This window comes from Typopeltis vanoorti, chromosome 8 (assembly GCF_054136105.1).
Source record: "Typopeltis vanoorti isolate ZY-2024b chromosome 8, IOZ_Tvanoo_1.0, whole genome shotgun sequence".
NCBI classification, from domain to species: domain Eukaryota; kingdom Metazoa; phylum Arthropoda; class Arachnida; order Uropygi; family Thelyphonidae; genus Typopeltis; species Typopeltis vanoorti.
This window is the reverse complement of record NC_143556.1, coordinates 50,267,000-50,292,280: the sequence shown is the minus strand read 5'-3', so window position 1 is coordinate 50,292,280 and position 25,281 is coordinate 50,267,000. Positions and strand designations below refer to the sequence as shown.

Genomic DNA, 25,281 nt, shown 5'->3' with positions numbered 1-25,281 from the left:
AACAGCTGAAATGAAGTTTATGAGAAAAACTGCAAAGTATATATACTCTATTTGATCACAAAAGAAATGAAGAAATTATGAAAGAATTAAACCAGGAATCAGTAATAGAAAAAATTAAAAAATATAAACATAAATGGATGGATAACGTTGAAAGAATGCAAACAGAAACATTACCAAAACAAGCCTTAAATTACAAACTAGGAAAAAGAAAACCAGTACATCCTCTTAAGAGATTTAATGATGACTTCTAAGGCCAGAACAGTCCACTCTAGGCCTAAATCCTTGACAAGCATGATGATGCTCTCCAGCCAAAAGGCTGCAGGTCCGAATCCTGCTATGGGCATGGATTTTTTGTGATTGGCTGTGAAAATACTAGTGGTAGTGGTGGACATTAGATGGCATTGGAGGAGATGATGTTCGCTGTAGTTGGTGGATTGAGTGGTGTAGATGGAGAGTTGTAGAGTAGGTGCCCTCCCTAGATGAGGCTGGACTCCTTGAAGGTGTCACATAATAATAATAAAAACTGGTGCAAAAGAGGAGACCTCCACATAGCCTTTAAAGGAATGTGGAGAACCAACTTCTGACCCAATGTCCAATGCTCACCTTCTCGTAGTGCACCGTGTTAAGTATCTTCTTTGATACTGAACGAAGATGGGCTGTCAATTTGGGATTTGTTGTTGTTGTTATGTTCCATCGAGTCATTTTCGACTCCTGGTGATTAGATGAACATACATTCTCCATTCAGATCTGTCCCTGGCCATATCTTTCAGAATTTCCAAGCGCATTCCAGTTGCTTCTTTAACTTCATCCACCTATCTAATTCTTGGTCTTTCTCTTCTCCTGCTTCCATCAACTTTAGTAAGCATCATCTTCTCCAGACTGTCATTTGCTTGCACAATATGTCAAGTATGACAATTTTTGCTTGATGATCATTGCTTCTAGGGAGCAATCTGGTTTTATTCTGTCTATCACTGATTTATTGGTTTGCTTTGCAGTCCATTGGATTTAGCCAACCAAATTGTATTCTTATTAGCTTAAACAAAAATTTAAAATGATGGTACAACATGACAGAATTTCATGCTGGCCTTTAATTTGCCATTATTTTTTCATTCTGAGAGATGTCTAAAAGTCCTCAGGGGAAGTAAGGAATACTTGGAACTTTTTAAGCTATGATTAAGTGAAAGTTAACTTTCATGTCACTGAGAATTAGAGTTGATGTTTTAGTTTTGCTGTTTCATTAATTTCATTTCACATTGCTTTAGTATTGGTTCTATTTTGCATTATGCAGTTTTGTATATTCTGAGGATATCAGTGAATACCAGTGAAATTACAATAGTTATTATATGGGCTCCTCAAAAAAGTAATTAAGGGAGGAGCTACTGTTTGTCATCCATCACTGTCATTCAGTAAATGAACCATATAACCGGTGTATTGGATACTGTTAATATTATTTATGTTGTTTATTGTTAGCCTATCTCATAGTATCTTTTTTCTATAGGATTACCTTTATACAGTGTCTTTAAAAAAAAATTATATCCCATGGAAGAAATTGTTGTTAACAGTATACAGGTACTGGACAAAAAAAAAAATGGAAACACTGGGCTATTGAGTTGCATTGTCAGTAATTGATATGCAGATATACTCCCGACATTCCTAGGGATGTGTTTTTTTTTACTAAATAATTTAAGGAAATTACAACATCAACTAGGATATACATTAAAATAAATTTTAATATACTTCAATATTTCGGCAACATCATGTTGCCATTTTCAAGAAACTTAAGAACAAAACACGTGCACGCAGGCACAACAAACAGTAAATGAGGAGGAAGCAGGAAGCTATTATTTCTCCTAAAGTCCTGATGGTGCTCGCTAGCGGGCAATGTTGGTATTCTTGGGCGATTGGGCTGAAGGTCTTCTGATGTAGGTTTCCTAAATTTGAGGCAGTCTCATGCAGCCAAATTTGTTGAGGTTTGGATTGTTTGGCTGCATGAGACTGCCTCAAATTTGGGAAACTTACATCAGAAGACCTTCAGCCCAATCGCCCAAGAATACCAACATTGCCCACTAGGGGGCATCATCAGGACTTTAGGAGAAATAATAGCTTCCTGCTTCTTCCTCATTTACTGTTTGTTGTGCCTGCATGCATGTGTCTTGTTGTTAAGTTTCTTGAAAATGGCAACGTGACATTGCTGAAATATTGAATTATATTAAAATTTATTTTAATGTGTATCCTAGTTGACGTTTTAATTTCCTTAAATTATTTAATAAAAAATGCATAACCAATGTCTAAGCCTTTCCATGAGAATAGGGAATTGTGTATAAAGGTAAATGAAGGCCTGCCACCATTTATTGCATGTTAGAATGGAATCCAGAGAGGACCTCAGTGACTTTGAAAGGGACATGATTGTTGGAGCCAGATTGGCAGGCACGTCTGTGACCATCACAGCTGAAATTGCACATGTTAGTCGAGGAACAGTCTCTAAGGTTATGTCAGTATGGCAGTCAACAGGACAAACATCATCAGTGAAATGCAATAGTGGTCGAAAGCACTTACTGCAAGAGAGAGAGAGAGGGAGGGATGTTTGAGCATTAGTGCACTGTACCACAAAAAATAGGCAGGCTACTGCTGAGCAGTTGTGTGAAAAATTCAACACCAGAGTTGTGAGAAACCCATTTCAACAAAAACTCTGTGCAGGGAACTACACAGAGTTGGATATCATGGCCAGGTTGCCTTACGCAAGCCTTTGATCACTCCTGTCACTGGACGTCATTGCATTCAATTATGCAGGGATCACAAGCAGTGGACTACACAACAGTGGTGGGATGTAATATGGTCCGATGAATCCATGTTCTCACACTTTTTTGCTGCAAACAGATGAATACTTGTGTGTGTGTGTGTGGCATCAGCTGAAGGAGGCTTACCACCCAGAGTGCTGTTTCCAACTGTAAAAGTTTTGGTGGTTCTGTAGTGGTCTGGAGTGCATTGCATGGTTTGGGTCCACTTGTGGTACTGGAAGGCTAAGTGGAAGCTGCACTTTCATCCTATGTTGACACACTTTTCTCCTACACAGCCAGCCACATTTCAACAAGATAATGCTCCCATTAATCAAGAAAAATGTGGTCACCCAGTGGTTTGTGGAACATGACTGCTTGTTGTCCTATCTGCCATGACCATTGCAGTCACCTGACTTGAATCTCCTGTAGAACATTTATGGGACATTTTTGAGTGAGCTCTCACGCAACTTTTCCCACCTCCAAAGAACAAAGGTGAATCGATCCAGTTTCTGTTGAACGAACAGTGTAAAATTCCTCCTGTTGAGTTCCAGGCACTGAAAGAGTCGCTCACTCAAAGAATATTGGCTGTACTAGATGCCCACAGCAGACAATGCCATATTAATCGAAACATGTCACTGTTCCCATTTTTTCATTACCTGTACATATACAGGTAATGGAAACAGAGGCCCATTATGCATTCACAAAATGGTTGTTAACAAATCTTGTTGTGCATGTTTGAAACTTGTGTGGGTTGATAACTTATTAACAGCACAGTAACTTTAAAGAAATCAATTTTAATCCAGTACTTAAATTGCATTAATTGAGACATTTTCAAGGATAAATATAACCAAGATAAATCATTGAATAAGAATTGATTTTCAAGTATTCAGTAGTTTGACTGTGCCTTAGTACAGTCACAAGGAATTGACTTTACTAAGTCATAGGCATGTGAAAACTGGCAAATATCTGGGAGACATCCTCCATTTACATCATCATAAAAACTGCCTACTTTTGATTGTATCCAGAGAGAGAGAGAATGTAGTCAAAATATTTGAATACTTGTTTAAAAATTCTTGTTTCATTTTGCTTTATCATTGAAAATGTCTGTTACTGTAAGCAAAATATTGGATAATTTTTTTGCTAATAAGCCATCAAACTAACAAATTATGTGATTGGAACATTTACAGTATGGCATGTATTTCATGTCAGATTTCAACCTTCAGTGCACCTGATGTACAGAGGTGATTTAAATAAATAATATGCTCTATAAAAGAAATTCATAGTGTGGTGCTGAAAATCGTGATGTCCACAATCCTTTTAAAATGAGCTGCTCGTGAAATACAGACCTCAAGTCTGGCAAGGAAATGGCATTGGTGTGAACAGTTTCACCTACTTTGTTGTTGAAATCATGTTTTAGCAAGCTTATTTGGTGGTAAGATTTCCAGATCTTTGGATAATCTGAATGCATATTCACTCTTTTTGATTTTCTCATTAAAATAAGCCAACAGAACTTTATTGTGAAAATACCATTTTTTGTGATATTTGTATATACACACTTTAAGATTTTGTGAGCATAGTGATTTTACAATATTAGCAATTTTGGGAACTAATATACCCATCAAAATAGTGCCGTGCATCATCATTGCACAATAAACTGTCCTATTCCTTTTCAACATAAGGTAATGTTCTGTGAACTATTGACACTGCTTAAGATTTTTAATCGGAATATTATGTAGAAATCTGTGAAATAACTTGACAGAATTAAAAAAAAAGTTTAATGTATATTCATATGTAATTCAGCATTTCTGTTTGACACTAATCTTTTATAATGGCTGGAGTTCACATATGCCTTTTGTTATTAGTTAATTTTACCTTCTTTTCATTCCTTTCGGAGATTAGTTCTGCAAAGTGTGCATTAACCCATAGTTAAATACATTTGGGATACTGTGTACTTTGTTAGCAAATTTTCTTCAAGCATAAAATAATGAACCCCATCCTCGTGCTTCCTGTGGGATGCTAAGAAAGTTTAATTATATTTTTACAAATAAATAATAAATTAAATATCTGCATTGAATGCTTCATACATTCCTTTTGTGAAATTCGACCTGGTATTCTTTACTGTTATGATTTATGGTCTTTGGCTGCTTTCTTGTTTTAATCCCTTACCCAAGCATAAGAAAACAAGTGTTATGTATCTTCATGACTAGTTGCTTATATTAGAGGTTATTGACTTCACATCAATTGCCTCATTATCCTATAATGCAAAAAACACTGTGGGGAGGGCCACTATCCAGACTTGTTTCAACTTTTATTGATGTCTCATCAATGGGAGCCAAACCCATGAAAATACCAAGGTTAAATCAATGCAGAAATCAAGTTTTACACACACACACACACGCATACAAAGGACGTCCAGAAAGTAAGTTCCGAGGCTGTCAGAGAAACAAAAATATACTTACAAAAAAAAACTTTATTGGAAATTAAATTGACGTCTTTCACTACTTTTCTACATAATATCTGCCGTTATTCAGACACTTATCATAACGGAGCACCAAGAGTTGTATACCTTCGTCATAGAAGGTTGCTGCCTGTGTATTGACTGCTTCTTTGACCTTGTCGTATTGAAACTGCCAGCCACCAAGGAAAGATTTCAGATGTTTGAACAGGTAAAAGTCGCTTGGCACGAGATCAGGACTATATGGTGGATGATGGAATTGTGGAAGGTGGTGAGAAGTTGTGTTATGCCAGCCGTGTGTGGGCGGGCATTATCATGAATCAAAACAATGCCTCTAGTAAGCATGCCACGTTGTTTATTCTGGATTGCGTGACCCAGTTTTTCTTAAGGATTTGGCAGTACATACTTGTGTTGATTGTGGAACCTTGATCCAAGAAGTCTACCAGCAAAATTCCTTGTCTGTCCCAAAACACAGTGCACATGATTTTCCGAGTGGAAACCATTGTCTTCAATTTCTTCTTGACTGGTGATGAGGTGTGCCTTCCCTGAATCCTATTGTTTGGATTCAGGGGTTGCATGTGACACCTAAGTCTTGTCCCTGGTGACAAGTCTGCTCAGGAAAGCATCGCCATCCTCATGGTAGCATGTCAAGAATTCCAATGCACTGCCCAGCCGATTCATTTTGTGTTGTTTTGTAAGCAACTTCGGCACCCAGCATGCACACAATTTCCGATAATTCAGTTCTCTACGACACATACACGTTCCAGATGTTTCACATTCGTGAAGACATGAACGTGAAACTTCTGGAAATTGCAGTAAGAGTGATGTCATACTGAATCCCCTATTCTGTGGAATCTTCTCTTCAACTGAATGCACCAAATCGTCAATCACTAAAGATGGTCGCCTGCTCTGTTCATCATCGTGCACACCTGTCCTTCTTTCATTAAAAAGTCTTACCCATCTTCGTACCATTGAATCACTCATTGCGTGTTCTCCATAAACTTCAATAATTTGCCAATGAATTTCAGCTGCTTTAACGTTTCCTGCATTCAAGAAACAGATAACTGACCTAATTTCACATGCGGCAGGCGATTTGACATGCATCAAACGATTCGATTTTCTTAGACATTATAAACACATACCAAGAAGCGTACGCACTGCAAGAATGTCTGAAAATAGCACCAACATCTTGCTAATGAATCTACAAACTCAGCACGCATGTACACCATTGAGATCGCAGTGCTGAAGTGAAAATATTTAAAAATGGCACTTACTTTTTGGATGTCCCTTGTAGTGTGTGTGTGTGTGTGTGTGTGTGTGTGTGTGTATATATATATATATACATACACACACACACACACACAAGTAATAGTTCTTGTTAAAATATATTTTTTTTGTTCTAGGTCATTTGAATCTGTAAGTAGCTATTTGCATTAGCAAATAGCAATTACAGATTCAATGAGCAGTAAATCTTTATCTTATTTTTTCTAATAGTATACAGAAGAGAAACTTGGTACTTCAGAAAAAACAGAACTTGATGCACACTTTGAGGGCCTATCACAGAGATCAGACAAAACAAAAAACTGGACAGAAAAGTTCGTCTACAGGACAGATTCTGTCCTTCAACCAAATCCAAGTAAGTTCATTTAAAAACGATTTTAATTTGAGATTTTGCATGCACTAGAAATACCATGAATGCAAAACTTCACACCATAAATCATTCCATATTATCTAGTATTGAAACGCACAAATTTAATTAAATCCTTCTCTCCGTGCAAAAATTGTACTTGCCTGAGTCCCTTTTTTTTAAATGTCTCAAAATAGCCAATAAAGAGTTCCATAAACTGATCAGTTGTACTGTATCTGTTTTTTAACATCAAAAGGTTTTGTTTTAGAAAGTTCTTTTTATTAAATAAAAAAAATTCTGTTTTGTTCAGTGTGCAGCAACTCACCAACTGGAAAAATCTACTTGCTACTAGCGAATGTGTGACTGTATTTATTGAACCCTGTGCATAACTTTACTACATTACTGGCATCTGTTCTCCTTTTCCCCATATTGCAGTCTATTTAAGTCATCCTGCAAAATTTTAACATCTGTATCAATCAATTTCCATCACATCATCATCATCAGCACACAATTGAATATTTCCTCTCCAGTAATTAATGCATAAATTGAATGGTAGTAGCCCAAGTACAGAGTCCTGCAGCAGGCCTTCTGCTGTAAAAACCTTGCAATAAACTAATCTAGTATTACTCCATCAAACACCTTTTATCCACATCACCAGCTTCATATTTATTCCCATTTGCTGCAGTTTATCGAAATTCCATGTAGTATCTTGTCATATCCTATGCCTTTTGTGAAGTCCCGCTCAGCTGTCACCGTGTTATAAGAGGTATGTTTGTGAAGCATGACATACCCTTCACAAAACCCATGTTGTGCCCACCCCCCAATATAATATAGTTCGCCCACAGATTAGAGACCCTTTGACACTTCTGCGCATGTCCCAAAAAGGAGAATCCATTCCGATAATAGGGTAATCAATCTTTCTTCTGGGATGAGTTCGTTTATTATTACAGGTTGGAAAATTTAGCTTTTCTTTTACGAACATTGTAGTTTTTAAAGTGTAACTTTTTGATGCTATTACTATATTAATGCTCAATAGCATTAAAACAAAATCTGATTTCATGAAGTATTTTCCTTAAAGTTTCTCTTTTCCAAGGAAAATTTATTTTTTCTTTAAGCACAAGAATCAATTTCAGAACAGTTGGCACTCTTTTGTTGACCACATAAAATTCGTGAATAGTTCTTCTTATAACATCTACATCAAAATCATTCAAAGCTACGGTTTCGATGGTTTTCTTTCTCTGGTACTTTTTTTTATGAGATTTAAATTTTGACTTACCTTCACCTTTTGATTCCCTACGAATTCTTTTAACAGTTGGCCCGATACGCCCACAATTGCACTTGCACGTTTTATGACTTGAGAAAGGGGAACAAGGAGACTGCCTTTTAACAATTCTTTTTCGCAGAATGTCAGCACATTATTCAATATTCTTTTGCAAGAGCTACTGAAACGTTTAACAACAGAACTTGTTGACTGTACTGATTCCATCATACAAATTAATTATAAAAAAAATGCAAAAAAGTGACAACAAAAATCAAGCTAGTACAGCGACAGGCAAGAAAGCACGTGATTTCACATGTTGGTTGGCGACCAATTCGTACATTTCTTTCTCCCCTTCAGCATGAATCGACTATTCTTGGCAAAACGATAAGCAGAGATCTACAAACGGTGGGCGTACTATATCCCATTCATATATCCATTCATGGATTTGGAACATAACCAACTTCTCCAATAACTTGACCACCACTCCTGAGATGCTGATCAGTCAATAATTTGTTACATCAGTCTTGGTGCCTCCTTTATGCAATGTAAATATTTTCCCCCTCTTTCCATCCCCTTGGGACCGCATAACTAAAACTTAAACAATGTGATCAAAGCCACTATTAATTACCCAGCACCTTTTCATAATACTTGAGCTGATATGCCATCTAATCCCATAGCAGTTTTCACACCATGGTTCCATAATATGTTATGCATGCACCTCCACTTCATCTATCTCTATTCCACATCAGACCTTACCTCTCTTGTTACAACAATATTATTATGTGTTCAGATCATATAAATATATATCTGGCCTTACATATTTTACATAGTCACTAAATTAAAACTGTTTGCTTATATTCATTCATTGTGTGTAAGGTATTTGTTATTGATTATAAAATCAAATTGGATGATTCCGAGGCTTTTGTTCAGGGATTTTAATGTAATTTTGTGAAAGTGTAAATCTTTCATTACAAAAATACAATCAGATGTATTTTTAACGAACAAGGAATAGTCACCTGTAATTGCTGCCAATAATTTTAAGGGTGTTTTACTATTTGTTCATAATGATAAATGGGTGTAATGAATTAGCTAGCCTTATATATCTTAAGAAGAATATAATCTTGAAGAACAACCACAAAACATATGAATCTTGTCATTCAACAAAGGTAGGTTCTCAAAAAATGATATCTAGAATTATTTTAACTTTAGATAGCTTAGTGGCTCTAAAAAAGCAATACCAAATTTGACTTTGTTTTGGGGGGGGGGGTATTCTATCAGTTTTTCAGTTGAATTTTGTGGCATCTTGTCTTAAAAAGGCCTTATAAACTCAAGGAGTTATACCAACTTATCCAGAGCAAGCCTTATAAAATTTCACCCAGAAAGCAGAATATTTTTAGATATCGATTAACCCTCTGAAACAAAAATATACCATATGTCTTTCAGTAGAACAGAAAAAGAATAAGAGCATCAACATAGAGCTTCCTATTAAGTTTTCTTCCAAATTTTATTGTCAGATATGTAATATTTTCAGATCTTATATATTGGTCTTCTCTAACATTCTTAACTGCTTCAGTCCATCTAGATTTAGTCTTACTTTGGATATCTTGCAATGCTTTCTGAAACTTCCAAGTTTTGCTGTGTTTTACTAAGCTTTCACTCCTATTTTGTTAAAGTGACCTTTAGGTTAGTTCTGCACAAGCTCCAACTCAATATGCACTGCATAGTTCTTAACAAGCTCCAAGTCAACAACTAGAAGAGGATAAAGAATAAACCCAACATCAGAAGAACCGAAGACAGGAACCATCAATATAAGGAATATTAAAGAAAAGGAAATCGAACTTGGGTATTATTATTTTGTATAATAATATTGTATTATTAGGATATTATTTTCAGGCAGTAATGATCACAGAAAAGGTAGTAGCGGTAGCATTCAACACCAAACATGAAGATAGACTTCTTGATTGGAAAGTAGTTTCTAGTAGAGTTATGTGGGCAAAATTGGAAAATGGATAATGAAACTTGTTTGTGTCTATGGTCCCACAGAAGGCTCTTCTAAAGAAGTAGAGGAATTTTTTGAGTCATTAGACAGGCAGCTGACATAAAGAAAATGGGAAAAAGTGGTTCTTGTTGGAGATCTGAACAGCCGAGTAGGAAATGAATCCCACCAGGCATATAGGAACATTTTGAAAAAATTTAGAGTAAATGGCAAAGCCAATAATAATGGTAAATATTTACTGGACTTCTGCTCAGGACATGGACTAGTTATTACCATGTTTCAACATAAAGATGTACACAAGTTCACATGGAGAAAAGACACAAGAAATAAGAAAAGCCTCATTGACCCTACTATTGTTGATAGTGATGTAAAATTTGTAAAGTTTTACTTTGATTGTAATAGTATTTTATATATTAGTTATTGTATGTCTATAAAGAGCTAAAGTCTTTCCTTTATGTTTCTATTTCACTTACGTTTCTATTTCACCCCCTTTTTTGCCTTGCCTTAATCTTTATCGTGCGTATGACTGTCTTAAATTCTAATTTCCGCCAGGCCATATGTTTGTGACTTATTCAGTCCATGACGCTCTTCAGTCTGACAAATTTTTTTTTTTTTTCGACTGCACCATCCAGACTGAGTTTCCAACAGTGAGAGATTGAAATGTGAAATAATGGCAATGCAGGGGGTTCGTAACTTCAACGGAGTTTTCTTATTTATCTGATTCAATACTCAGATTAGTCGTGGCAATTCCCTACTAGCACACAGGTTCATGATTTTTTTTGAGATAGTGCATTAGCAAGATCAGATCAGCATGTTGTTTACAAGTCATTTATTCTAACTAAGAAATGCATGTACATTTGAGACAAATAATTCGCTTTGGCTACTTTTCCTAGCCTACCAAACTTGATTATACATTATTACACAATACAATACCATATGCTATTATACAACACAGTATTATACACAATCAAGATAACTTATTTCATACCTTCTCACAGTTGCATATATCCATAGCAAGAGTATCAACTTATTACAGCTCCTCACTTTTCTTCCTTCACAAACAGTCTGTTGAATTCAGCGAAAGTTCTGTTAGGATATCTCATTCTGCTGTCTTGATTACAACATTTCTTGTTCTCACTTGGACATCGTGGCAGTGCATTTTATCCTTAATGGCAGCTCTATGTGAATTCTGAGTGATGTCCTTTCTTTTTTTCTCTCTGTAGTCGACAACTGGAAGCTTTTCTATCGGGAAAATTCTTGGGTGGGACCTGGACTTCATCTGCACAACCATTCCATTGGTTCCCGGCCACAGGTGCCTGTAGTCGTTGAGAGCCCAATAACTTCTGTACTTCGGAACTTCTTGACTCTCAGAACACTCGGGAACTCTGTTTGCTACGCACCAGGTCGTTTAAATATCCTTTACCATTCTTTGTCTTTACTTCCCATTTTTCGTGCTTATCTGACGTCACTTTCGTACCTTTACCGAAGTCTTTGTTCTTGATGATTTTTTTTAACCTTCACAAGTTTCCCTTCAGGGCTTTCCTTTTGTTCTTTACTAATCTAGCCAATTTTTCTGCTGACTCATTACTTTAACAAAGAATAATTCTTTTCCTTTGTGTTAAGCACAATTGTTTTTCAGGTAATATCAATATCACACATATATTAAACATTATAACTAATTTCTCATATATACTTTACATCAATTTTGCTTTATATCTTATGTATTATTTCTTGATTTAAGACCCTTATAAAACCGAGCATGAGAAGTTGCAGAATAACTTATCGCACGAGATTTTACAGTTATATCATGCTGGGTCAGGATACAAGAGCGTACAGAGGATTTGAAATTTCAAGTGATAATTACTTAGTACTAAGCAGGAAAAGAACAGTAAGAAAGTTAAACAGTTTTTACAGGTAAATTGTAGACTTGACTATACAAACATTATTGAAGAAAAAATGAAACAAATTGAAAACAAGAACCAAACCTTGGAGTCTCAGTAACAAACTCTGAAGAAGACATTGACTGATTTAGTTAGGGCAGTATGTGGCGAAGTTATCTGCAAGGATAGAAAAACAAGAACACCATGGTGGACACAAGAAGTTAAAGAAGCAGTGCTGGAAAAGAAGAAAGCAAACTAAAAATTCTTAGCAAATAAGTTGGCAGATGTTCTAAAAGAATATGAAAAACATGTAAGAGAATTAAGCTATGTGTTATTTCCCATATGCTTACCAAAGTCAAGGGAAGACTTTGGTAAGAATATGGAAAATAAATATCAGGAAGGTGGAAAAATGTTCTGGAGGCTATTCAAGAAGCTTAGAAATGGAGGTAAGAGTACTGTAAAAGAAATCAAAGATGATAAAGGTAACATGAAAACTGAATATAAGGGTGTCCTAGATATCGTGGAGTAATTATTTTGAACTTTGAAGTTAAATGAACCAATCAGTGACAGAACCATACTAGAAAAAATTTTAGTATGGTTCTGTCACAAAAACCATGAAAAACTTGAAATGTGGAAAGGCAGCTAGAGTAGATGATATTTGAACAGAAATGCTTGAGTATTGAAGTATAAGAGTTCTGCAGTGGCTACATTGCATAATTCAGAGGACCAGGTCAGAAGGTTGAATTTCCAATGATTGGAGTAGAGCTTTCATAGTGCTCATCTATTTATAAAAAAAAAAAAAGAAATATAGCTAAATGTGAGAATTAGAGGAATTTCTTTACTAAGTGTTCCAGGTAAGATTTATGCAATCATACTTGAAAAGAGGTTGAAAAAGATTATGGAAGAGAAACTTGAAGAAGAATAAGCTGGGTTCTTATCAAATAGAGGTTGTCAAGATCATTTTCACTTTAAGACAAATAGTTGAGAAATCTTGGGAATATAAAACGAATTTGTATTTAAGTTTTTTTGATCTGGAAAAGGCATCCAACAAGGCCAAGAAAAGAACTTTTCAAGACATTACAATTATATTGGGTGAATAGAACATTATACCAAGCAATACTTAGTCTATATTTAAGTTGTCGGTCAGCAGTTCAAATTGAAGAAAAAATACAGATAGATTATGATGTAAAATCAGGGGTAAGGCAAGGATGTAAATTATCTCAAATCCTATTCGTCATCTATATGGATGACATTATGAAAGAAAGTGGCATTAGGCCTGATATTAGAATTGGAGATGTCAAACTTAGTTCTTTGCTTTATGCAGATGATGTTGTACTACTCCTAAACACATCTAGTGCATAAACGTGTAGAAAGGCTTATGTGTTTGTCGTACATGTTGATTAATTTTGATTGTATATTAGAACACAGACTGATAAGTAAATAATTATTTATTGACTTATTGCTGATATTTCGCTGGTATTCTAACCAGCATCTTCAGAGCACAAAAAACAGTTTGTCACAGTGCACGAGAAAACAACAAAACAATGGTGTAACAATGGTGTCTTGCACACTGTGACAATCTGTTTTTTTGTGTTCTGAAGATGCTGGTTAGAATACGAGCAAAAAGTCAATAAATTATTATTTACTTATCAGTCTGTGTTCTAATATATACCGTCAAAATTAATTAACATGTAGTGCATGTCTCCAGGATTCTAAATTGAATGATAGCTGCAACAAATTTGCAGCTGTCATTCAATTGCATGAAAATTAACAATAAAAAGACCAAAACTATGAAAACAGGCAGAAATTGAACACATTAACTGCATTCTGAATGGAAAGCCTATAGAATAAGTAAAATATTTCAGCTATTTAGGCATAGATTATAGTGAAGATGGCAAGTTAAATCTGGAAATAGACAACAGAATAAGCAAACCTGATATGGTGGATAGCCAACTGAATAAATTTATATGGAATAAGAGAGAAATTAGCCAAAACACCAAATGATCAATATACAAGACAGTGTTCAAACCTGTTTTAAGTTATGGATATGAGAGTTGGATTAAAAATAAAACTCTTGGTCAAAGAATAGAAACCACAGATATGAGGGTTCTGAGAAAAATTAGGGGAGTGAACAGATGGCATCAATTGCAGAATCATATTAACCACCTTACCGGCCATTATGGATCAAATACGCATCCTCATACACTTCATATGCATCATATATTTCAATGTAATATCAATGGTATTACAATTTTAATATGTGCTTCATATGATAGCTTGACGTCTATAGATGTCTTGGCCAGTAGCGTGGTTTAAAATGAAGATAATAGAAAGGAACTTGACATTGTTAGCATTCAAGAATGTGTAAGCAGAGTTAATCTAAGGCTACTTAAATAGAATGGATGAACAAAACAGGTGTTTGATGCCAAGATGGCAGGAAAGAGACCCAGAGGAAGACCAAGGTTTAGGTGGATTGATTTAGTCAGAATTGCCTTAGAAACACAAACTGTTAGATATGACAATATTGGAATTCTCACAAGTAATAGATTGAATGGGAGGAAAATTGTTGATAGGAGATTCAATATAATGTTAAATCAATAATGTTAAATGATGTAGTGCTGTGATAGTAACCTAAACATCTCTTGGGTGTAGTACGTATCGGAAATTTGATGATGTGATCTTTCCAGATCTTATATATTGGTCTTCTCAAACAAGCCTAACTGCTTCAGTCCACCTAGATACTTACTTTGGATATCTTGCATAGCTTTCCAAAACTTCAAAGTTATGCGGTATTTTTCTAAGCTTTCACTCCTATTTCATTAAAGTGACCTTTAGGTTAGTTCTGCTTACACTTTTTTTGAATGCTGATGATGTCAGATTGCTTTTGCATCTTCATTTTCAGTGATTTTGCAGTTGATGATACCTTCACTTCTGATTTTTCTGAGAATTCTCATATCCATAGTCTTTGATCCTTAAACTATTTTATTTCTGATCCAACTGTCAAATCTATAAATTATCATTATTATTAAGAGAGCCTTCCAGGGAGTGAGGGACTCTTCAAGGGAGGCCAAATATCATCTGCACCAGCTGTCATTACTTTTCTTGAATTCATTTATACTGCATGCACTTGCAACCTCAAAAAACCAATCAGTTAGAATCATGCAGCGCTCTATGACAGAAATATCTAACTCTCATCCCCTTCTTCACTGCATTCATTCTTTTCTTCCATGGATACCCTCTTGTCCTCTCCCCCATACCCATAAAATGAAAATTCCATACTGGTATCCTCTGCGATCCTTTCAGATGCTTGTAAGTCTCAATCATATCATCCTTCTTTCTCCTGTTTGCCTAGTCTCTGCAGTCCAAAAGTTCTCAATCGGTCTTATTAATATGTATTCCATATCCCCGATATCATCTTTAACACACTACTTTACACTCTCTTTCTCCCCACTATCAGCATCACCATGGAAACCGGGAGACCAGACACACACAGTTGTCCAAGTGATGTCATATCACAGCCTTCTAAAGAGGCAAAATGACTTCTTTATCCTTATGTTAAGGTTCATTTGAACATTACAGTTATCCTCTGAGTTGTATTTGCAATCTTTGCTATATGATCCTTGAACTTCAACTTCCTATTTACTACAACTAAAATCCCTGGCCTGATCAGTTTCTTCTAGTATAATCCCATCAATATAATATGACATTGGCTATCTCGTTACACCAAAGTGCGTGACTTTACTGACATTGAACTAACAACTATTTTTGCATGCCTACAATTCCAGCCTATAAAATCTTTCTGCAAGGACTGCATATCAGCCACATTCCTGATAACTGCCTATCTTTGCATCATCACAAACAGCCGTACATCACTTGGCAAAACCTTCCCAATGACGTTAATGTAAAGATCAGCAATCCTCTTATCAACACTAATATTTTATAATCCAATACTGTATTCTCATTTCAGCAACAGTCTTCCATGTTATAACTTGTCAAAGTCTATTAGCAAAGTCTATTAGTATCACGGTGTATTCATTACCCCTGTCCAACTCAACAGTAACATTATTATAAAATGTGAGCAAGTTATTCAACCATGACCTTCCCTCAGTAAACCCATGCTGTTCCTTGTAAAGTATAGATTTTATGTTAATCCATTTTTATATACAAGCTTTTGCAACTTTTCTGAAATCTTCACCACCACCCACTCAAGAGATATTGATAGCTCACTGGAGACTACATTAGTCTTTGTATCACCCTTATGCAATGGGATTATCATACATTCTTTCCACTCCTGCGGAATCTTACCTGTTCTAAGATTCAAATTATATAGCCTGGTCAAAGGAACAGCCAATTCAGCTGAATACTCTTTTAGCAACTATGTTGATTTCTCAACAGCCCTTATTGTTAAATTCTTATTCAGTTTTATTATTAAAGCAATTTGATATTAAAGCAATATAACCACAAGAAAGAACATATGAAAATATAAGAATATAAGAACATAAATTACCTCCATAAATCTGCTACTAGTATGTTCTTCCTTGGTTATATCAATTGCTTTAATATAATTTTTGTTCTAGGTGTTTATCAGAACTTTCCAGCTCTCCCCCCCCACCTGTGCATACACTCGAGTTTCTTCATCTAGTGAAGAGGTAACAGAATGGCACTCATTAGTTAAACAGTTTCTCCTGCATCTGTCACATGCATGTTATCTACAATCAGCAGAGTTATTCTTCCATACTCCTTCTTTCTTTTACATGCAGCATAACAATAGAATTTGTCTTTAACTTGCAGAGCCAGTTTTTTTCATAATCAGCTTTCTGTACAATAGATGTAGAGAAAGATGTATTCCTTATAATTTTCATAACCAACATCAGCCATATGCACTTTGTATTCCTTCTACATGTTTTTTTTATGAATCTCTTGTTTAAGGTTACATATTCATTTCACTCCCATCCTATTTATTCTTTGAAACTCTAAGAGCGCATTCCAATATTGCATCATTGAAGTATTTTTTAAATGTTTCCCAAACACTGCTAATATCCTATATCCTATCTCATTCACTGCCAAAGCAACTATAATTGTTAACTATCTTGTTGACATACAATTCAGTAAAGCCATTAATAAGGAAGGTGGACTTGACGCGATTTATTTCTTAGAGTTACCTTATCTGTCTCTTATCGAAATAGTAAAAAGGTGGTCCATCATGTCACCATTCCCAGTGTTAAAAGCATCTCAGAAAGTATAGCTAAACTACTAAGATCCGGTGGCATACAAGTGTCCTTTCATCTTATCAATGAGATATCTACTTTTCTAGGCTCTACTAAAGGTAAACTTCTGCCTTTAGCCTACCCTGGAGTCAGAGCCGGCACTAGGGTCTTTGAAGCCCGCATGCAATTTCTTTCTAAGCACCCCTGTAACGATCCGGAAGTGTGTGGTTTTTTTACGATAATAAAAATTTAAATTATTTGAAATTTCTTAAATAAATTTTGACAGAACAGCCACACGTTGGTTCGCTAAATATAACGAGCCGGGAGTGTTGACTAGGCAGGATAATCGTTAAAAACCTGAATATTCAAAAAATTCTCAAAAGTTAAAGCAAATTTTGATAAAGCCACTTCACTTTAATCATTGAATATAATGATACAGGGATTATAGCCTTCTCACCGACCCGAATCGCTAACAAAATTAAAATGAATTTTAATTAAAGTTAAAATTTATTTGAACTAAAGTTTAAAAAATTCTTGCATTTTACAAGTTACTAAATTCTTAATAACTTGTAATAATTTTTATAAGTGGAACTATCTTTTAGGAAATTAAAAGAAATTCAAGATTTATGAGAAAATAATAAAATAATTCAGAAATAATTAGAACATTTAATATAAGTATTCAAAAAATAATATCTTTACAGAATAACAGAAAATAAATTACATAAATATACTTGAAATTTTTTTTATTAAAATTTTAAGGTTTTTGATTTCATATTCACAAAATTAGAAATAATGGTCTTAACGTTTAATTCCGCACATATATCAGTTTCAATAGCTATTAACGCCAAACTAACAAGCCTTTTTTTGTGACATACTTGTTCTTAAGTAGGTTTTAATCAATTTCAACTTGGAAAAGGAATGTTCACCGCTCGCTACACTAACAGTTAAGGTTAATAGTATTCTTAAAGCAATTGAAAAGTTAGGGAAAGATAAATTATTGGACACAATAAAATTAAGAATATTGAAAGAGCTTTTGAATATTTAAATTATCCATCCGAAAAATTTCCCGGAAAGCACATGACTTGTTATATAGTTCTATTGCATTTACGTCTTTATTGTCGGCGTCCTTCAAGAGAATCTCTAAATTTTCACAATTTTTTCGTAAATCTTCGTTATTAATTTGTAGTAATCTATACAAGAAATTGAAATTATCTTAATGTGTTTTTAGTTATTCAAAATATTCTGTTAACGAACATATTGCAATGTTTAGAAGTGTATAAAACACATTCAGTCCAAATTTATCTTCTGGCGATTGTGGCGTTTTGTCATGATGCTCGTAGTCAAATTGTCGTGTCTTCTTTCGTCGTCGAACTTCCGTACCAGTTTTAAATTCTTGTTCTCCATCCACTTCTTCACTCAGCTAGTTTGCCGTTTTTGGAACTTCTTTAAAATTTGTATCTGATTGATACTCTTGTAAGAATATTTTTAAGTTTTCGATAGATTCTAAAGCAAGTGTAATGTTCATATTCTTGTCTTGAAGCATTTTACTCACAGAGTTTATTCTGTTAAGTAAATCATACCAAGTTATAAGAGAGCAAATAAATTTGTAGTCCTTTAATTTAGCACATAATGTTTGTGCTTCATGTTGAGTTTCTTTATTAAAATTTTCATTATTTAAAATTTCAAGAAGTGCATCATAAATTTCTCCTAACTGATATTGCAGAGGGTGGATTGCATTAATTTTACTATCCCATCGCGTTTCTGAAGGCTGTTTCAATGTTAATTTTTTTTATGAACTTTAAAAGGATTGTCCAACGTTTGTAAGAGAATGAAAAGAATTGTATATTTCTTGAATAATTGCAAAGAAACTAATTGCATCTGCATTCACTTTGGCTGGATCATTAATGATTAAATTTAGAGTATGAGCAGCACATGGCATGTAAAAAGCTAGAGGATTTTTGTTCAAAAGCAAATTTTATAACCCATATTTGTCCCAATGTCATACCTTTGACCTCGCATGTCTTCAATGGGAATGTTCCATTTTTCCAGTTGTTCCATTATTGTTGCACATAAACCATGTCCTGTGGAATCTGATATATCTGCAAAACCTAAAACGTTTTCCCCGATCTTGACAATTCCATTGTCACAGGAAACAAAGCAAATAATAATGGTCATTTGTTCTGTTTTACTTGCATCAGGTGTGCAGTCTAAAATTATGGAATAATATTTAGATTTTAGAATTGATAATAAAATTGTATCCCTGATTGCGTTACTTAAAGTTTCCAATATTTCATTTTGATTGTCTTTACTCAAACAGTGTACTCTATTGTTTCGTTGTAGGGCCCTTTCAACATGATTTTCCATAATGGGATCAAACTTCCCAAACAGTTTGACTAATTTTAAAAAATTGCCGTTATTTCTTTCTTATAATTTATCAGATAATCTACGAAAAGCTAAATTTCGGCTACCAAGGAATTTTATAATTTCAATCAAGCATTCTAAAACACTTGTCCAATGTTTCTTTTCCATTTCATACATGCTGTAAGTCTGGAAATCAATAGTAATTTTGTTTTTTTTTAAATTTTTATCAAGTTCCTTCCATTTTAAGAAATTTTTCATGTGAGTTAAACTACTCTCATGTCTATGTAAAGTTGTACTTACGTTTCTCCAATCGTTATAACCTTCTACAAGACTCAGTGGGTGATTCAGTTGATTTATTTAGTAGGTGCGACAAGTTTGCAACAAAAGCAAAAAACAGAATTTAAAGTTTCGGAATAAATGAGCCATGTTCTTGACACGAGCTCCCGTTTTCCATTTTTCTATTATAATACGTGTCGCCAAATTTACGACCATATATATCTCTGGGATATATTATACTTTTATTTTGAACAGGCCCCATTTCAATTAAAACAACACGTAATTTTTCATCAATATTTCCCTGTTCACCTGGATATTCTAAATTCACAGAGACTAACAATGTGTTAGTTTCGTGGTCAACTACTACTAAATCTTGTTGACTAAATCCTATTTTTCACTTAAATCATGTTCAGTTATCTTGTTCACTAGTTGCAATAGTACCTTTCTGCAAACTGGATGATGTGCATGGTTCTTCAACTCTGATTTCTGATGTATCGAGTTGGTTACATTCTGCATCAGAATATTTTAATATTTTAACAAATTTATTAAGAGCCCCAGTTTGTTTCTTAATATCTGCTTCTTTTGCAGCGTGACACTTATGATTTTGTGCACCGGATGACTTTTTTTTTAAATTTTTGATTCCATTTCTATTTTATACCCACAAGAAATTATTACACAACACGACACAGAGACGAAATAATAGTCTGCACTGCGCTACTGTCAGTAGCCTACTGAGATGTGTAACATATGACTGGTTAACTAGCAACAAATGTTTTGTACAAAAATTCGTTTCTGCGCATAAAAACTGTTCACCATTTCACTTTAGATAGACTGAAGTAGACACAACATTCTGCAGGCAAGCATTTAGCCTGCTCTAGCTGCAAAATTGTAAACAGTCAGCTGATCAAAGAGGCGGCAATATACATTTTTTTTTTAATTTTTATTCAGTGTATACGGCCTCATTTATTTTAATATTGATTTTTCTAAGAATTATTTTGTTTTTATGATAAAAATTTTGTTTCTTAAAAATTAACTTATGAACCTTTCCCTGGCGGCGGTGCCCCCATCGTAGCGGCGCCTGCATGCCCGCTTCCGCTGGCCCTGTCTGGAGTGTATCAAATTCCTTGCCAGTGTGGATTATTATATTTTGGCTAAATAGGTAGATCTGCAGCCGTGCATTGTGATGAACATTTGGACTATGTTAAGTTCTATCAGCCATTGCAATTGGGATTTGTTGAACATTCTATCACCACCAGACTCGATTTTCTTTGGAAGAAAATCGAGGTTCTACGTAAAAGTAATAATCTCTTGGAATGTTTACGAGACCTTAACTCTTGAACGTTTATGAGAGTTGTGAGACCTTGATACATTGACCAAATCTGAATAGAAATCATGGACTTAAATCATCCCTCTTATAGGAAATAGTTCTTTTCACAAATGCTAGAATTAACTTAAATTTAATTATATATATATTTTTATATATATTATTAATCTTGTTAAAGTTATTTTTAATAGAACCTTAATTATATAAATTAAGTGGATATTAAATTCAGCATCATTTCAAAGCTGAATAGAAGAAACTATAAAAGTTTTGTGTGAAAATTGACCGGAGAGCTTGCGGAAATACACCGCCGCCACCATACTACAAGTTGCCCTAGCTAAACCTAATAGGAAAAGCAGCCATATGTTGCCTTCTATTGGTCCATTTTGATAGGTTTCACTAGTCTGACATCTGTTTCAAACTCATTGGTTTTCATCAGAGACCAGGTAGAAACCTAAGAGAGCAAAAACTCTCAGTACTAGGGAACTTGAAGCGTCAGAGAGGTGTATTTTCCTTAAGCGAACTCTCGGTCGGTGCGTAAAGTATTTACTAAAATAAATATCTGGCCAATTTTCACACGAAACTTTTATAGTTTCTGTATTCAGCTTTGAAATGATGTTGGATTTAATATCCACTTAATTTATATAATTTTGCATTGCCAAAATGAAGCCTTCGGCCCTTTATTTTAGTAAATACTTTACTCACCGACCGAGAGTTCGCTTACGGAAAATACACCCTCTCCAATGCTTCAAATTCCATACTACTGAGAGTTTTTGCTCTCTTAGGTTTCTGCCTAGTCTCTGACGAAAACCAATGAGTTTGAAACAGCTGTCAGACTAGTGAAACCTATCAAAATGGACCAATAGAAGGCAATACATGGGCGCTTTTAGCGTTCATGCTTTTTCTATTAGGTTTGGCTAAGGCAACTTGTAGTATGGTGGCGGTGTATTCCCGCAAGCTCTCTGGTCAATTTTCGCACGAAACTTTTATAGTTTCTGTATTCAGCTTTGAAATGATGTTGGATTTAATATCCACTTAATTTATATAATTTTGTATAGCCGAAATGAAGCCTTTGGCTCTTTATTTTAGTAGAACCTTAATATAATCAGACCACGATGCTCTACATCATGCACATGCAGTTTGTGCTTGTCATTGTTAAATATACCAGTTCTTGTTGTTTAATTTGAAAGTCATACTGAAAATGATGTCCTTAATACTAGGGCAAAAATTTTATACTAATAAAAATATAAACAGAACTTAAAAATCTGTTTTGTTATTTATTAATTTCTTTGTATAATATCTCATTTGTATCTTACAGATTATAGTGTTTTTTAAGACATTTTCTTTTTGCACATTTAGCATATGCCTATTTTAGATCCATAAAACTTAAATATAGATTCTCTTACATTTCCAGGATTTCTTGACTATTTGTCTTAAAATAAAAATTACTCTTGATAACCTCTGTTTAATCTGCCATCTTGTTCTTTTTGTAAATTTCTCCTTGCTCTAATTTTTTTTTCCAATATTTATCTTAGTTCTTAAAACTTGCATACAATTACCTAGAATGTTCAGTAGGAAATTCCTCTGTAATTCTTATGATCACTTTTATTTTCTTTTTTTAGAAATGCATATTATGATAGTTCATCTCATAATCTGTTGTCCATTTCCATATCTAATTTGCAATTTTTTTTAAATAAAAAATTGTGTTTTAGCAGCCAAAATATTTTACTTAGTCTGTGGGGGTTCTTTATTGAAAATGCAGTTGAAGTTTTCTGTGTTCCTGCCTGTTTTCATCATTTTGGTTTTTTTTCTTGTTGATCTTCATACTACATTTGTTACAGCTGTTATTCAGTATAGTTAAAGAATCCTGGAGAATTGCTCTGGATTTATTAAGGTATAAATCACCATCTGTATAAAGCAAAGAATCAAGATTAATGTCAGGTCATCCCAAAAGTAATGTCATTTTTTGTACTGTACTTGTTCAAACATGTCTCAGCTTGTCTAAACATATATTTTTCAAGCTTTATAAGTACAGGTAACCCTCGTATGAAGTCTAAAATTGTAGTAACTCTTGTTGAACGTGGTACTTATACGACACGGTTCCGATGAAAACACGGTCTACAAATTGTAGTATATTTCATATGTTTTTTACCGCACCACTTAAAAATCAAATTTTATCTTTGTTAAATTTGTGTCTGCCTGTATCCCACATGTAATTATGGGTAGCGAATTTATATTCGGGGAAATACCCTTTAGCATGCATGTACCTCAATTGTTTTGAAGTAGATGGAGACAAAATGGAAGCAGTTAACAATTTTGTGTTCCTAGAATTCCGAATTGATAAAGATGGTTATTGTACTGAAGAAGTTAGAAGAAGATTATTACTCGGGAAAAAAAGCAATGACAAATTTAAGCAAGATCTTTAAAGAAAAAGATATTAGCCTCACAACAAAAATCAGAATCGTGAAAGCAATGGTAGTCCCTGTGGTGCTATATGGATGTGAAAGTTGGACCTTTAGAAAGAGTGAAAGAAGGAAGATGGATGCATTTGAATTATGTGTTTGGAAATGCTTACTAAGAATACCATGGACTACAAAGCAAACCAATAAATCAGTGATAGACAGAATAAAGCCAGATAACCCACTTTTTCTATGTGATCTGAGACTCGCATAACACGATTTATATAACGTGGCATTTCTGCGGAACCTAACACCTGCGTTATACGAGGGGTACCTGTACTGCTAAGGTGAGGTAGCCTCATTCTAAGGAATTCCACCTTGCAAGAACATCATACATAAGTCATTGTTTAAATAATCCTTTATTGCTATGGAGATCACTGAAGAGTTATAAATTATAGAGTTATAAATGTATTATAAATTCAAAAAGGCAACAATGCTGCTAACACTGTAAAAAATGTGCAAGAAGTGTATGGCGATAATATTTTGAATATGCGAAAGTGCCAACGATGGTTCCAAAAATTTTGACAAGGGGACTTTAGCTTGAAAGCAATGGTAGTCCATTGCTTTCAAGCTAAAGTAGTCCAAAGACTCCCCTCACTCTGAGCATCCTATCTCTCTCGATGATGAGATGCTGGAAGCTGCTATTGCAAGAAATACCAATGTAGCTGTTGAAGATTTAGCAAAAGATCTTAATTCATTGTCATTGACCATCCATCGCCATTTTGCAAGAACTTGGAATAGTGTCATCTGCACTGCTCTTCATTCATTCTCAAGAGGTTTAATCTTCGTTTTTAAGTTGTGTAGTCACGGTGATGAAAAGTGGATACCTTACAAGAATATTAAATGCCAAAGGCAGTGGGTTCATTCAGGGGAACAGGCTAAACCTCAGCTAAAACAAGACCTTTGCCCTCAAAAGATTTTTTAAGCATTTGATGGGATGTGACTTGTATTATACACTTTGAACTCTTGCCACAAAACCAGACAATCACAGATGAAGTATACTGTGAACAACAGTGTGAAGTATACAATGAAAAACTGAAAGAAAAGAGGTGTTCTCGTCAGCCGAAAGGATTTTCACCATGATAATGCATGCCCTCATTGTGCAAGAATCACCTGTACCAAGATTGAGCAACTTGGCTGGGAAAAGCTTCCACATCCTCCGTGTTCTCGTGATCTTGCACCTTCAGATTATCACTCATTTCGAAGTTTGCACCATTTCATTAATGAAAAGCAATATGATACATGAAAGGCACTGAAATTGATCCTATGCGACTTCTTTGCCTTCAAACCTCCCGAATTCTATAGACATTATGTAGACATTATGAAGCTTTCACAACATTGGAAGAGCATTATCGATTCAAATGGAGAATATATACTTGATTAAATTAGCAAGTGATTTATCTTTTATATCCTTTCAAAACTTAATGCTAAAAAGAACATTACTTTTGGGGTGATTGATATTTCCAATTTTGATATCAGAAGAATTAATGCCATTTTCCTTCATAATGTGATCTGCAAAGATGACAGATACAAGCAAAGAAGTGTTGCACCCTTGTACTGTATTTGATTTTACACCAAACCATCTTCCTGTACTTCATTCAATTCTAACTACTGACTTAAGACTTAAATATAGACTACTTATAGTGTTCCATTTGCCCCAT

The 25,281-nt window shown here is 34.6% G+C and overlaps 1 protein-coding gene across 4 annotated transcripts in view; it reads left to right on the top strand.

Annotated features, from left to right (window-relative positions):
* The window catches only part of EndoB (SH3 domain containing GRB2 like, endophilin-B), a 277,611-nt gene that overhangs the window by 18,747 nt on the left and 233,583 nt on the right, over positions 1 to 25,281 (top strand). For all 4 annotated transcript variants that reach the window (XM_090397228.1, XM_090397230.1, XM_090397229.1 and 1 more), the window contains exon 2: positions 6,727 to 6,868. In XM_090397228.1, the coding sequence (XP_090253354.1) occupies positions 6,727 to 6,868 (142 nt within the window). The remainder of the gene's footprint in view (positions 1 to 6,726; positions 6,869 to 25,281) is intronic.